We start from the raw sequence: 16,017 nt of genomic DNA on the forward strand, positions 1-16,017 counted from the left end.
TGTGTGTGTATAACTGATGATGAAGAGTGTGAGTGTATAACTGAGATGATGAAGAGTGTGAGTGTATAACTGATGATGATGAAGAGTGTGAGTGTATAACTGATGATGATGAGTGTGAGTGTATAACTGAGATGATGAAGAGTGTGAGTGTATAACTGATGATGAAGAGTGTGAGTGTATAACTGATGATGATGAAGAGTGCGAGTGTATAACTGAGATGATGAAGAGTGTGAGTGTATAACTGATGATGAAGAGTGTGAGTGTATAACTGATGATGATGAAGAGTGTGAGTGTATAACTGATGATGATGAAGAGTGTGAGTGTATAACTGATGATGATGAAGAGTGTGAGTGTATAACTGATGATGAAGAGTGTGAGTGTATAACTGATGATGATGAAGAGTGTGAGTGTATAACTGATGATGATGAAGAGTGTGAGTGTATAACTGATGATGAAGAGTGCGAGTGTATAACTGAGATGATGAAGAGTGTGTGTGTATAACTGATGATGATGAAGAGTGTGAGTGTATAACTGATGATGAAGAGTGTGAGTGTATAACTGATGATGATGAAGAGTGTGAGTGTATAACTGATGATGATGAAGAGTGTGAGTGTATAACTGATGATGAAGAGTGTGAGTGTATAACTGATGATGATGAAGAGTGTGAGTGTATAACTGAGATGATGAAGAGTGTGTGTGTATAACTGATGATGATGAAGAGTGTGAGTGTATAACTGATGATGATGAAGAGTGTGAGTGTATAACTGATGATGATGAAGAGTGTGAGTGTATAACTGAGATGATGAAGAGTGTGAGTGTATAACTGAGATGATGAAGAGTGTGAGTGTATAACTGAGATGATGAAGAGTGTGAGTGTATAACTGATGATGATGAAGAGTGTGAGTGTATAACTGATGATGAAGAGTGTGAGTGTATAACTGATGATGATGAAGAGTGTGTGTGTATAACTGATGATGATGAAGAGTGTGTGTGTATAACTGATGATGATGAAGAGTGTGAGTGTATAACTGATGATGATGAAGAGTGTGAGTGTATAACTGAGATGATGAAGAGTGTGTGTGTATAACTGAGATGATGAAGAGTGTGTGTGTATAACTGATGATGATGAAGAGTGTGAGTGTATAACTGAGATGATGAAGAGTGTGAGTGTATAACTGAGATGATGAAGAGTGTGTGTGTATAACTGAGATGATGAAGAGTGTGAGTGTATAACTGAGATGATGAAGAGTGTGAGTGTATAACTGAGATGATGAAGAGTGTGAGTGTATAACTGAGATGATGAAGAGTGTGAGTGTATAACTGATGATGATGAAGAGTGTGAGTGTATAACTGAGATGATGAAGAGTGTGTGTGTATAACTGATGATGAAGAGTGTGAGTGTATAACTGAGATGATGAAGAGTGTGTGTGTATAACTGAGATGATGAAGAGTGTGTGTGTATAACTGATGATGATGAAGAGTGTGTGTGTATAACTGAGATGATGAAGAGTGTGTGTGTATAACTGAGATGATGAAGAGTGTGAGTGTATAACTGAGATGATGAAGAGTGTGAGTGTATAACTGAGATGATGAAGAGTGTGAGTGTATAACTGATGATGATGAAGAGTGTGAGTGTATAACTGAGATGATGAAGAGTGTGAGTGTATAACTGATGATGATGAAGAGTGTGAGTGTATAACTGATGATGATGAAGAGTGTGAGTGTATAACTGAGATGATGAAGAGTGTGAGTGTATAACTGAGATGATGAAGAGTGTGAGTGTATAACTGATGATGATGAAGAGTGTGAGTGTATAACTGAGATGATGAAGAGTGTGAGTGTATAACTGATGATGAAGAGTGTGTGTGTATAACTGAGATGATGAAGAGTGTGTGTGTATAACTGATGATGATGAAGAGTGTGAGTGTATAACTGATGATGATGAAGAGTGTGTGTGTATAACTGAGATGATGAAGAGTGTGTGTGTATAACTGAGATGATGAAGAGTGTGTGTGTATAACTGATGATGATGAAGAGTGTGAGTGTATAACTGATGATGATGAAGAGTGTGTGTGTATAACTGAGATGATGAAGAGTGTGAGTGTATAACTGAGATGATGAAGAGTGTGAGTGTATAACTGATGATGATGAAGAGTGTGAGTGTATAACTGATGATGATGAAGAGTGTGAGTGTATAACTGATGATGATGAAGAGTGTGAGTGTATAACTGAGATGATGAAGAGTGTGAGTGTATAACTGATGATGAAGAGTGTGAGTGTATAACTGAGATGATGAAGAGTGTGAGTGTATAACTGATGATGATGAAGAGTGCGAGTGTATAACTGATGATGAAGAGTGTGAGTGTATAACTGATGATGATGAAGAGTGTGTGTGTATAACTGATGATGAAGAGTGTGTGTGTATAACTGATGATGATGAAGAGTGTGAGTGTATAACTGATGATGATGAAGAGTGTGAGTGTATAACTGATGATGATGAAGAGTGTGTGTGTATAACTGATGATGATGAAGAGTGTGAGTGTATAACTGATGATGATGAAGAGTGTGAGTGTATAACTGATGATGAAGAGTGTGAGTGTATAACTGATGATGATGAAGAGTGTGAGTGTATAACTGATGATGATGAGTGTGAGTGTATAACTGAGATGATGAAGAGTGTGAGTGTATAACTGATGATGATGAAGAGTGTGAGTGTATAACTGATGATGAAGAGTGTGAGTGTATAACTGAGATGATGAAGAGTGTGAGTGTATAACTGATGATGATGAAGAGTGTGAGTGTATAACTGATGATGATGAAGAGTGTGAGTGTATAACTGAGATGATGAAGAGTGTGAGTGTATAACTGATGATGAAGAGTGTTTGTGTATAACTGAGATGATGAAGAGTGTGAGTGTATAACTGATGATGATGAAGAGTGTGAGTGTATAACTGATGATGATGAAGAGTGTGAGTGTATAACTGATGATGATGAAGAGTGTGAGTGTATAACTGATGATGATGAAGAGTGTGAGTGTATAACTGATGATGATGAAGAGTGTGAGTGTATAACTGATGATGATGAAGAGTGTGAGTGTATAACTGATGATGATGAAGAGTGTGAGTGTATAACTGATGATGAAGAGTGTGTGTGTATAACTGAGATGATGATGAAGAGTGTGAGTGTATAACTGATGATGATGAAGAGTGTGAGTGTATAACTGATGATGAAGAGTGTGAGTGTATAACTGATGATGAAGAGTGTGAGTGTATAACTGATGATGAAGAGTGTGTGTGTATAACTGAGATGATGATGAAGAGTGTGTGTGTATAACTGAGATGATGAAGAGTGTGAGTGTATATCTGAGATGATGAAGAGTGTGAGTGTATATCTGAGATGATGAAGAGTGTGAGTGTATAACTGAGATGATGAAGAGTGTGAGTGTATAACTGATGATGATGAAGAGTGTGTGTGTATAACTGAGATGATGAAGAGTGTGAGTGTATAACTGAGATGATGAAGAGTGTGAGTGTATAACTGATGATGAAGAGTGTGAGTGTATAACTGAGATGATGAAGAGTGTGAGTGTATATCTGAGATGATGAAGAGTGTGAGTGTATAACTGAGATGATGAAGAGTGTGAGTGTATAACTGAGATGATGAAGAGTGTGAGTGTATATCTGAGATGATGAAGAGTGTGAGTGTATATCTGAGATGATGAAGAGTGTGAGTGTATAACTGAGATGATGAAGAGTGTGAGTGTATAACTGAGATGATGAAGAGTGTGAGTGTATAACTGAGATGATGAAGAGTGTGAGTGTATATCTGAGATGATGAAGAGTGTGAGTGTATATCTGAGATGATGAAGAGTGTGAGTGTATAACTGAGATGATGAAGAGTGTGAGTGTATATCTGAGATGATGAAGAGTGTGAGTGTATATCTGAGATGATGAAGAGTGTGAGTGTATAACTGAGATGATGAAGAGTGTGAGTGTATAACTGAGATGATGAAGAGTGTGAGTGTATAACTGAGATGATGAAGAGTGTGAGTGTATAACTGAGATGATGAAGAGTGTGAGTGTATAACTGAGATGATGAAGAGTGTGAGTGTATAACTGAGATGATGAAGAGTGTGAGTGTATAGCTGAGATGATGTCATACCTGCATGTTTCCTCAGTTCTTCTATATTTGCGTCTTCCACAACTAAAATAAGAAACAGATAATAATGTTAGTGAAGGAAACCTACAGCTGTAATTTAGGACATAAAATGAACATAAATAGTTAAACTTTCATGAATTATTGTTAATTTCTTATATTGAAGTTGTATTTTTAATTATATTCACATTATGCTCTATATTATATATAAACTATATTTATAATAAAATATACAGTGGGGTCTAAAAGTCTGAGCCTTAAACATTTGGGAGACAAATTACTCTTGGAATAGAAGATCAGATTTCCTTGATTCATTGAAGCACAATTATAGATTATAGTATATTAGATAAATATAATCCAGAAGCTCTTTCACTGGTTCTCTCAGACTTCTGGACCTCAGTGTATCCTGGTATAAACCAGTGCACAACTTGACAGTACTAGTTTACTTTTATTTTTATTATTGTTTGCAACTACTAATACCTTTTCTGTTGTTCATAACTCCATGCTCACAATCTAAAATCAGAGAAAATATCATTGGAGGGGTTCATTATAAATCCGTTTCAACAAATACATAGAAAGACAATAAACCACATTACTGTAAATTACACTTCTAACCATTCCAGGCAGAGAGACAGAATATCTTTCCTATTTATGTATTGCGGTTTTTGTGTGTAATATTCATACATATATGCATTATGGATTATGAACCACAACATTTATTTAAAATAATGCTGTCGTTGGTTCTCATTTCACTGCCTTCCACATCTGGTACATGTTGATTCAATGCGGTACCAGATGTGGGCCGGATCTGGGCCGACACTATGGGTTCATGCGACTTACTCTGATCTGCTTGTTGCTTCCCTGCAAAACAGATCATTATGATCATGAGATGACATTGAATAAATAAACACTGAAGACTAAATCTTTTCTAATCTTTTAACCAGATTGTACCTGTTAGTTTATGTCTGTATCTGTACAGGATCAGCCCAGTCAAACCCAGAAGAGAACAGATGAGAACGGAGAAGAAAAGAGCCTTCCATGGATCTGATGAATCTGGCGAACTTGGCGGATCTGAGAAAGAAAGTCCATATGAATTTAAACTCAACTCTGGAGAAAAATATATCAATCAATTATAGGCTGAAAAAAACATGCACATTTGATTTGGTGAATTAGTAATTTATATAGGTGAACTAATCCTTTAAAGAGGTCACAGTGTAGATCCATAAAAACAGAATGAATTTTGACTCACCAGTGACTTTGAGAACCACTTTACTGCTGTCATATGACCGTTCTCCACTGACATAACAGTAAAATGAACCTTCATCCTGAATCCTGAGTTTCTCCAGGCGTAGAGAGACGTCTCCATCCTTCAGTCCACCAGACTGATCTGAGCGCTGAGTCAGTGAGCTTCTGTTCCTGTACGATTCCTCCTGGACGTTCTGGATCTTCCCATGCTGATAGAAGAGAACAGGGTTGCTGAACTGGTCATGACGGTACCAGCGGATCTCCAGAGCTTCAGCGTTCTCAGGAGGAGAGATCCAGCAGGGCAGAGTGACTGTGGACCCGACATGAGCCACTATCTGATCACGAGGAACCACAACAGTGAACGACTCTGAGAGACACAGAAAGACACACCCAATGTAATATACTATGCTGTATTTATTTACTGCATTTACTTATCACAGTGATTCTAAATCTGCAGCATGGTTTTTTTTTTTTTTTGTGAAAAAATTAAATAAATAAGACTAAAAGTACATGTCCACTGGTGAGGAGCGATTTTCTAGGTAACAGTTCATTCCTATAGAAGTTGAGCTTCATGGTCGCGCGGGGAATTGTGGGATTGGCAGCTGGCCGGAGAAAGCGCTGAGAGCGGCACAAGTTGGGGCAGGTTCGATATGCAAATATCAAGCGAAAACCAATAAAAAAACAACAACTTTCAAACAACTTTTCAAGGTCCTGAGCCGTAGCTGGGCGCCCGCGGATAGATGCCGAATGGCGCCGCCGGTGTGTGTACACTCATAGAGAATACCCAGCAAGCAATAGCCGTCATTTCACTGTCTCGGTTAAATATAGACCCGATATAGTCCGGCAATGTGAAACCCACTTTTAGCCAAAATAACACTGAATCTGGTTACATGTCATTTTTTCCAAAATAACTTGCGAGATGTATGATATTCCATCATGTAGGGTGAACAGTCATAGTCAGACCGGCTATTTGTAGCCCACTTATAGTCAAAACTGATTAATTGTAGTTTTCTGGCCAGGCAGCGCATGAGATGGTTGATATCCCATTATGTTCGCGTTGGTAATAATATCTACAAGGTGCAAGTGTCACTTCATGACATGGTCGATCTGTAGATTTAGCTCTGAATTGGACGGGCTATGTGAAGTCTGCTTTTAGCCCACCCGCCAAAATCGAGGCAATCAGTGGCCAACGTTTAACGGCTTAGCAATAGCCCTGATTTAGACCAGCGATTAGTATAGCCAAAATAGTCTTAAAATTGTTTACATGTTTTTCGCCCACGTAGCTTCATGTTTGCTGTCACACATAACATTAATACACAATCGACGATATTATTTGAATGTCTTTCATTTTAAATTAAATAAAAATGCAATTACATTTCTCAACCGCTAGATGGCAACAGCCCTACTGAGACATGACTACTGGCAACGCGAGACTTGATAATTAGGCTAGAGATCACTGTTCTCGCGATCATGCGATAAACATTTCCACCATTTTCAAACATTTTAAAGGAGACAGAGCATTGCATTCACTTATCTGTCGGTCGAAGAGAACAGGTAAAAGACATTCCTACTTTTGTCTTGTAGGCCGGGAGCCAGGTCCACTCCTCAGGATGTTTTTTGCTACCTTTTTTTCACTATACTTATACCCCTTGGGCCATCACAAGTTGATAACGACCACCCCCAACTCGGCCCTGTTTGGTCTCAGGGGCCAAAAAACACCCTTTTTGGGAAAAGCTTTTTGCGGAATGATGTAATTGTGAATATTAATGTACTGCAGCTACATAAATGGCCATATAACCCTAAAATTTTGCATGTTGTATCCTGACACATAGGGGAAACTAGCAGAAAAAGATTCTGGGGATTGCTGCCTTTTTGCTGTCAAATATCACCCTCAACATACCCCAAAAGACAAAAAAATGTCTGTCCGCCTGACAAATTGTCATCAAAAGTGATCATTTTCAAGCATTTTATTATATATATCACTGCCTCAAATGTACATGAAAAACTTCCCAAGTTTATAAGCTTCAGTTTAGGTCCAAAATGACCTTTCTATCTAGAGGATTACAGCTGGTATAACCAAAAGTTCTCCACTGTACCTCAAATCGGAGAAAACAGAACTGGGATGATAAACAACATCATTTATTCATTGTTGAGAGTTAAGAGAATAAATAACCCAAACTTTACAGTTATGTAAGTTATACCTAGCTATACTTATTGTTTAAAATATTTAATGTTGTCATTCTTTATATTTTCATTATCCTAAGTTAATTTCCCATCTTTTTTATTATAATCTTTATATATTTTTATTGTATTTATAATATTTTATTTTCATAATTGTAATTGTATAATTAATAAGTGTCATAATTGTATATTTTTTCATTTGTTATTATCTTAAGTTGTTAATTTTTATATTGTTCTTAATAAAAGTTTTATATTTATTTATTTTTGGATGGATTGTCATGTGTGTGTTATATTTGAGTAAACAGAATCCTTAAGTTGTATTTTGTTGTCTATTATATGTAGTAATTCATTTGCTTTCTATTTGATGACTAGTCTATTCTTGGTCTACGTTTAGACGTCTATTAAATTTTCACTGCCAGCCCAAATTGAGCCTTGTTTTAGCCTAGACGTCGGGGCTGTGTTTGGACGGCTATTAGACGTCTTTTAAACGCAAAATTGCTTGCTGGGTAATGTGTTCGAATTTTAAAGACGTGGCGATGGGTCTCCAGTTTTGTCATCCATAAGGTCTGACTCAGTCATTTCAATAATCACCTTGATTTTATCAGCGTCTGAAGCCACACTGAAGCCACATAAGTACATTTTTATCATTTTCATAATTTTCATATCATAAGTAAATAAGTACATTTTTACAAATTTACTTATGGTTACACATGTAAGCGAAATATTACTGTAGGCTTGGCTATTACACGCGTTTATTTCATAAATATGAATGTAGCTCACATCTCCCGGACACTAGCCAGTAGTCTACTTCTTTGGCCTATTTTGTTTAGCTGGCCAACTCTGTGGTAAAATACCGCTGGAAAAGCTGGGACGCACCGGACAGCGCGGAGAGAACACACATGACTTTGATTTGAAAGTTTAGTTGTCAGAGAAAATAAAACACGCCGTTTAGTTTGACATCAACTGATACTCGTGGGTAGCCTGACACATCAAGATGTTGGGTCTGGGAACACACCATTGGCACGGCTCAATCCGAGGGGCGGGATAAACGGTTGTCTTTCAGATTCTACAACCAACCAGAGCTTTTTCCCACCAGCAGAGCTAGTTGATAGATTAAACTTTTGCTGTATCCGGTCGGCAAACCTCTGAACACATCTTCCTTTTTTAAGAATGATTTCAGTGCCGTTCTTTTCTCAAAGAAAAGCTTAACTCCAAGTCCTCCAGAGTCGCGGACAAAGTCGATTGGAAAGACCACTGTTCGCCAGCAGCTCTTCTTTGTTTTCAAGTAGCAGGGAATTCACGCGGAACCGTCACAACTCTGCCGTCATTATGTTAAGCCCGCCCACCGACTCTATACACGACGTGATTGGCCTGACTAGAGTTTGGTTTTTCCAGCTCGCAAGCCAACGGAGAGTTGCTAGACGACCGCTAGGGTTGCTGCCGCTAGGGTGCATCTAGATTTCTAGGCTAACTTGTAGGCTATTAATGAAATAAAGTCCGCAAAAACAAAGTTATAACTGCGGCGTATTTCCTGAACACTTCACGCCTGTGCTTGACTGTTTATCTGCTTATTTAGTTTGAGTTTATTTAACCCATCGCAACTTATTGTAATGTGTGAACTAGGTAACTCGCCTTATGTTGTTCTAAAGGCTCATTACCTTCTTTTTTTCGGAACACACACACACTCACACACTCACACACACACACACACACACTTCTCGCACTTGCCCATTTAATGTCAGAGAATGGTGACTTCCCCACTTTTTTTTTTAAGGTGGATGCAAATCTGTTGTAAAATATGCAACTCGTGCAGTAAATTCCAAGTGTTCTGAAGGTAGGCCTATACTCAGGGTTCTCAAGTCTCACTCACTCACTCTCCATTAGGGCTCCTCCCCTAACTGCATGTGATCTCACTCAAAGCTTTTGGTAAAACTTGAGAACCCTGCCTATACTGTAGATTTTGGTGAGAAACAGACCAGAATGGCAAGTTATTACCTTTATGCCGTGCACAAAGCGCATCCTTTTCAGATATAAATTATAACGAATTTCTTCTCATCTTAAAAACTTTAATGTGTATTTTTTAAAACTGGATATTTGCAGTCTAAGAATTCAGAAAAATTCTTACAATTCTCATATTTACACAAATCATTTTGTCATATTAAGCTCAATATTAAACTGAATGAAATCCAAACCTGTTTGTTTTGTTCTTACCAGAAGCCTCTATGAGGAGATTCACCAGTAAAGCGATGATAATAATCGACGTCATTACTGTGAAAATACAGACAGACTCAAATAAAACAAACTCTGAGGGATTTTTCCCTCAAACACGCGAATAATATGAGAGAAATGGGTGTTTCTGCAACTACGGGCACTTTTGACTATCCCAATTTTAAAAAGATCAACCTCTATGAATTTCAATTTTAACCATCACAGTCTGTAATACATATAAAGATTTACACAAAATAGAATGTAGTCGTTAAGATTTTAATCTGGAACATGTTTATTTTTTATGTTTTTCGGGTCATCTTCTTAAAAAGTGTCCTTACCGCAATGTTACAATAATGTTCATTTTATAAATTTTTCTTTAGTAATTTCTATAATTTTTTTTACATATTTAAATAGCTTTTTAAAATTTGATGCAGTTTTGTAAATACTGGGAATTTCATGTTTTTTTCTATGCCATGTAAAAAATTTACAGTAACCTTAGATGTCAATTGTTTCCATACACACAAAAGATAACATAATTAACTTTTTATGACAGATGTTGCAATTTCAATGTGTTAATCATCTCAACTTAAGTGTAAAAATATTTTTTTTGCAAATCAAAATGTGAAAAAAAAATGAAAATAGAGCAGTGCTGCGGTAATGACATCTTGAGTCGGTAAGGACAAAATTTTATTTTTAATGTAAAAAATGGCATGTTTATATATATATATACTAATAAATGTACAAATATATACTTCAGTACTAATAATATACTGAATATTTGTCATTTAATATACAGTACACCTTGAATTTGTCTCTACCGCAACACAAGGTCTTTACCGCAACACCTAAATTTGCTGCGGTAAAGACATGTTGCGGAAATGACATTTTTGCTAATATTTTAGCTAATTGGCAGCTATCAAGGCCTACCACATTAGTTTTGAATCTTAACATCTTAATATACATGAATTCAACAGTAAAATACATTTATTTTTAAAATGTAGTTATAAATACACAATTATTAAGCTGAATGGTAAGGACGCACAATAAATACTAGAGCAGAAAAGATGATGTTTACCTTATTTTTTTGTTATCTTGTGAGTGAGGTAGTGTGGTGGTCCAGTCTGTCAGCAATGTGCTCAAGTGATAGTTTCTGTTTCCATAGAAACTAGACTTGTTTGTGTTCGATAAAATTTCATAATAAAAGCTTTTTTTCATTGTTGCAGTAAGGACTCAAAAGTGTGGGACAGGCACATTTAGTTAAAAAAATCATAAAAATGATCAGTAAATAATACAAAGAATTTTAAGATTCTGTAAATGAATCTGTATATTAAACAATTCCATTTGAAATAATGTCATATTGTAAAAGAATGAGCTAATTTTAAGTATCTCAACATTGAAACCACGGGTGTGGGACATGAGCAAAAATGGTGTTTGGACCTATAAATGCTTCATAATTTTACATTAAATCATATTATTTATTCATAATTATTTATGTCAAGGTGTGTATTGACACTACGTTTATATTTATGAAACATCAAATGACAAATTTTAACATAAATCTAAAATTTCACTCCTGGGACTTAAAAGTGCCCGTAGTTGCAGAAACACCCAAATATGATCAGACTGTCGTGTTCAACGAGGAAACATAAACTCACCGGAGACAGAGACTCGTCCGTTAAATCACAGTAATCTGGATGGTTTAGATGGATATGAGCTGTTCGACGCAATAATAGAGTCAAAATAAACGATAAAATAGACGAAAATCAGAATCTATGAAGCGTGCTCCCGATTTTCCTCCTTTACTTTCACTTTCTATAAATAGCGCGATCCCAATAAAACAGACGTCATCAGATGACGAATAACGCTTCATATTCAGTTTAATTCTGTTGATGGGTTTTTGTGTAATAATCTTTGCGGTGTGATGTGTGTGTGTTTTCTGTTTTTAGGTTTTTACGAGGCGATTGAATAAACAATGGAAAACCGTGTAGAAGGATTTTTCCCTCATGGATCGACAGTAGAAAAATGTTTTCCAGGATAGGAAAAGCCTGCAGTGTGCGATATTGTAGATCAACATGGATCGATGATCAGGACGGCAGAGACGACGCTCCCTTAACAACAGGGAGCGTTTATTAATCATTTAACACATAGCTGTGCGTTTAGCACATATGATGATACACATAATTATGAATATTTTGTTAGTGAAAATAAATGTATTAATTTAGATGCAGTAGAAAACTGCAAACTTCGTCATTCAACTCCTTTTGATGACGTCATTCGTTTGGAGGAGGAGGAGGAGAGAACCTTCATCAGCCTGTTCTTCTGCTCATGGTAACATTAATCTGAATATTTTCATACAGAAATTCGGGTTTGCATTTTGTTTGACCCTGTTTAAGTGAACAATCTGAGCTTTCCTGTTGTTTTTTTTTGTTTGTTGTTTTTTGCAACATTTTTTTTGAAAACTGAATCGAGTTACATAAAATAGACAACTTTTACAATTTAGATTTTAAACAGATAACAGAAAAGAAAAGGACATAACCAAAAGCACACTTATTGACATTATAAATGCTAAGATTTATATGTTTCTTCAGCCACAAAAGTTACATTTTGTAGAATCAGTCCACAGCCTAACCAAATGCTCCACTCTTCTCCACAATGGCAACCCACTGTCATTTAAATGGTTCTAATAATTCCAATGTAATTGAACATTAAACACAATTACACACTATCAAGTCTGCCCATTTCCTAATTTTCTCAAAAACACATAAAATAACACTTCATTTCAATGTTTATTCTCTTAAAGGACAAATCCAGTGAAAAATGAACCTAGGGGTAATTAACACATGGTTACCGAGTCGATCGTTCCCTGGGGTGCGTTTTCATGATGTATGGACCCTCATTATGCTACCGTGTTAGTGTGAGGCTATTTTGAGCCTTGTTAGTGGTTTTAACTTGCGATTTGTTTTTACTTACTCTGTGCCCCATATACTAGTGTTATGAGCTAATCTGTTTTTATAAATAAAACTCTTTACATTCGATTATCATGAAAACGCACCCCAGGGAACGATCGACTCGGTAACCATGTGTTAATTACCCCTAGGTTCATTTTTCACTGGATTTGTCCTTTAATTCAGCTATATGCAAAGCATGCTGGGAACTAACAAGCACCGCCCAGTTTCAGTTAACGCAACAAAAATCATTCATGTAATCCAACACAAACGGATTAAGTACATTTAAATTTTACATATTTAAGCAGATTGAACACAATCAAATTAAGTTTGGACAAAATGTATAGCAATTGTGTTGCTTAAGCTCATTTTAATGAAGCAATTTGAACAAGCAGCCAAATTTTTTTTTTTCTTACTTCATAAAAAAAAAAAAAAACTGTAAGTGTGTCATAGTATGTTATTCATTGAACTAAAGTAGTCAACATTTGAAGTGGATCAAAACCTTTCATCAAAGTTATACATGAATTTTGAACAAAACCGTTATTTTCTTTGGACAACTTTGATGAACTTTTTTGATCCACTTCAAATGTTGACTATTTTACAATATACACAATGCAACAGTCAGTGTTGTTAATATCAACATGAATGTCAAATTCACTCTGTCACATTGTGAGAATCTGATTTTATCCCTATAAACTGAGATGTTAGATTAGTTTTTTCACAACACTTAAATGTTGTTTACGATCATGACATCGAGCATCTTGACATTCACTTGGTGTCTTATATTTTAGTTGTTTTTTTTTTATCTTGAAACGTATCACATCCATTCTGGTAAGGATACATGCAACAGAAACTTGCATTTTCACGTAATGAGTTTCTCACATTTCTGCATTTTCTCCCTCGGACAATCCAGCCAATCAGCTGACGGCTCCGCCCCCCAAACCAGCCCAAAAGAAGAAGAGCAAGAAATCAGGAGTCTTGAAGGAGGAGTACAGCACCCTGCTGAACAGTGTCTTTGGACAGGTATCCCAAACATCTCAAACATCACTGCATATCAGGTGTCATTCATTCCTGCGGTTGAGTCTGGAGTTTATATTCAGACTGCTGGTCTTTAATGTCGAGATCAAGTTCTGTTCATCACACAGAAATATCATATAACTTCAGAACACTTAGAATACAGCACACAAGTCATGTGCACTACTCTGTTACATAATACCAGGCTTTTTTACTGTAATGTACAGTATGTTACTGTAAAAAATAATGCAGAAATAAAAAGGTATATCCTGAAAGTTTCAGAACTGAAAACTTCCTTGTTAGTCCAAAATCAGCTTTTATAGTTACCAGGCCCAGCGAATGTGCCTCTTAATGACGTGTTAAAGGTAGTGAAAGGCGTCCGCTTTGGCCTCGCCCACTGGCGTTAGTGAGATGAGGAAGAGAGAAGAGCACAGGGTCACCCACTGGACTAAACAGAACATTACCTTCCAAAGGATTCTAATGCTGGGAATGTGGTTGTTTATTTTCAACAATGTGAATGACTCAGTTGAACATTATTTATTCGTATTTGCTACATTTCACTGGATTCTTTGGTAAATCAGTCCGCAAACTCGGCGCAGGCTTTTGCGATGTGGAGTCGACAGTATTGCCACAACATGCAAGTAACATTGTTTATTCTAATGCCTGATCTGTGAAACAGTGATTTCTGATGTAATGATTCATGTACCGTCAGATGTTCTTTGTCCTGTCAGTAAATCAAACCAGTGACGAAAAGGTCATCTTCACATTGTTTATCTTAGTAGGATGTAAATAATCTGTTATTTAAACTGATTGAATTATTTATAGAAAAGCGATCAAAGAACGGTCCGTTTACAATAGCTGTAGCTGTCAATCAAACAGCGCGTGTTTATCAGTGACTGAGTTCTAGGGCCTCATTTATAACCGTTGCGTCAGTTTTGAAAGTTCCCTTTCAAAAACTACAATTGATGCTGCGCTGCTTAGCGCATTGGGAACGTCTTTAATCGTGACCAGCTGTGAATATTGTGTGTAAAACATTAATAGAATTGACCCGGAGGTAATATAGCCTCGGTCGGTGACGTCATCGGCGCGCACCCGCGACACGAGGCTATAAATAGATGAGCCACAGGTGCATCATCAGGTCTTTTGTCTTCAGACCATTCTGTGCATGTGTGCGTCTAAGATCTCTCTCTCTTACCTCTTATATCTGACTACAGATCTGTGTTAGGAGTTAGTTTTCAACTGGCAGTGTGCAGAAAATTCTCGTTTAAAAGTCTTTAAAAGAGTTTAAAAATAAAAAAAATGAGTCAACAGCAGAGTAAGCTTTGTGCTCTTTCATGCTCCTGTCCCATGTCTGAGCTGGACATGCTGCGCTGCACACTATGGCAGCGTTACAGGCGTACCAGGCTGACCTTTTGAAGGACTTGAGTGCAGGCAGTACAATAGATGAGGAAGCGTTCTCGGAACTGCACAGAGCCATAGATCTGTCTCTCTGTGCCACTAAGCAAACCGTCCGTGCCATTGACTGTTCTATGTCAGCGCTGGTTAGCACGGAGAGCCACCTGTGGCTTAACTTAACTGGCATTAAGGATAAAGACCGCGTCTTTCTTCTGGATTCACCAGTTTCACCCTCTGGCCTGTTTGGCCACTCTGTCAACACAGTCGTCTCCAGGTTCAGAGAGGTTAAGAAGCATGAAGAAGCTTTTGTCCAGTTCCTTTCTCGCCACACTCAAGGGGAGGAGCCATCGGCCACCCAACCTCTCCCCGGTCCTTCAAAAATAAACAGGGAGGTTAAGAAGCAGAGTGTGATGAACCGCGCTAGGCCAAGATCACACTGTTCGTCAGTACCAAAAAATTTTAGGTTTCATGGCTCCAGCATCCACGGTGATTCCTCTGGGGCTGTTGCACATGAGACCGTTTCAGTTGTGGCTAAAAGCCAGGAGATTTCATCCCAGGGCCAATCTTCAAAGGCAAATAAAAGTGACGCGCCGCGGGCTTCGTACACTATCCCTGTGGCTCAGACCCCGGTTCCTCGCCTTGGGTCCCACTCTAGGGGCGCCTTGTCGTCGCAGACTGTTAACAACAGATGCTTCCCTGATGGGCTGGGGAGCGGTCTTAAGTGGTCGTCCAGCTCAAGGGGAATGGGAGGGTCATCAGCTCGATTGGCACATCAACTGCCTCGAGTTGATGGCCGTATTTTTGGCCCTGAAATATTTTCTCCCTCAGTTGAGAGGTTGTCATGTCCTAGTGCGGGTGAACAACACAGCGGCAG

General features: G+C 37.6%; 2 protein-coding genes across 7 annotated transcripts in view; both read right to left on the bottom strand.

The window, feature by feature from the left end:
- LOC309492652 (butyrophilin subfamily 1 member A1-like) overlaps positions 1 to 11,582 on the bottom strand; it is a 255,379-nt gene extending 243,797 nt beyond the window's left edge. For all 6 annotated transcript variants that reach the window (XM_082161659.1, XM_082161655.1, XM_082161658.1 and 3 more), the window contains exon 1: positions 11,445 to 11,582. The gene's annotated coding sequence lies outside the window, so the exon portion shown is untranslated. The remainder of the gene's footprint in view (positions 1 to 11,444) is intronic.
- The window catches only part of LOC309492653 (butyrophilin subfamily 1 member A1-like), a 70,118-nt gene extending 58,532 nt beyond the window's left edge, over positions 1 to 11,586 (bottom strand). Inside the window, exons 1-7 of the mRNA XM_082161660.1 lie at positions 11,452 to 11,586; positions 9,793 to 9,849; positions 5,405 to 5,767; positions 5,107 to 5,226; positions 4,996 to 5,016; positions 4,636 to 4,668; positions 4,162 to 4,203 (exon numbers count right to left, since the gene is read on the bottom strand). Of these exons, the coding sequence (XP_082017786.1) occupies positions 4,162 to 4,203; positions 4,636 to 4,668; positions 4,996 to 5,016; positions 5,107 to 5,226; positions 5,405 to 5,767; positions 9,793 to 9,847 (634 nt within the window). The 5' untranslated portion in view covers positions 9,848 to 9,849; positions 11,452 to 11,586. The remainder of the gene's footprint in view (positions 1 to 4,161; positions 4,204 to 4,635; positions 4,669 to 4,995; positions 5,017 to 5,106; positions 5,227 to 5,404; positions 5,768 to 9,792; positions 9,850 to 11,451) is intronic.
- Between the last annotated feature and the right edge of the window lie 4,431 nt (positions 11,587 to 16,017).

This window comes from Leuciscus leuciscus (assembly GCF_965113295.1).
Source record: "Leuciscus leuciscus genome assembly, chromosome: 2".
In the NCBI taxonomy this organism is placed as follows: Eukaryota; Metazoa; Chordata; class Actinopteri; order Cypriniformes; family Leuciscidae; genus Leuciscus; species Leuciscus leuciscus.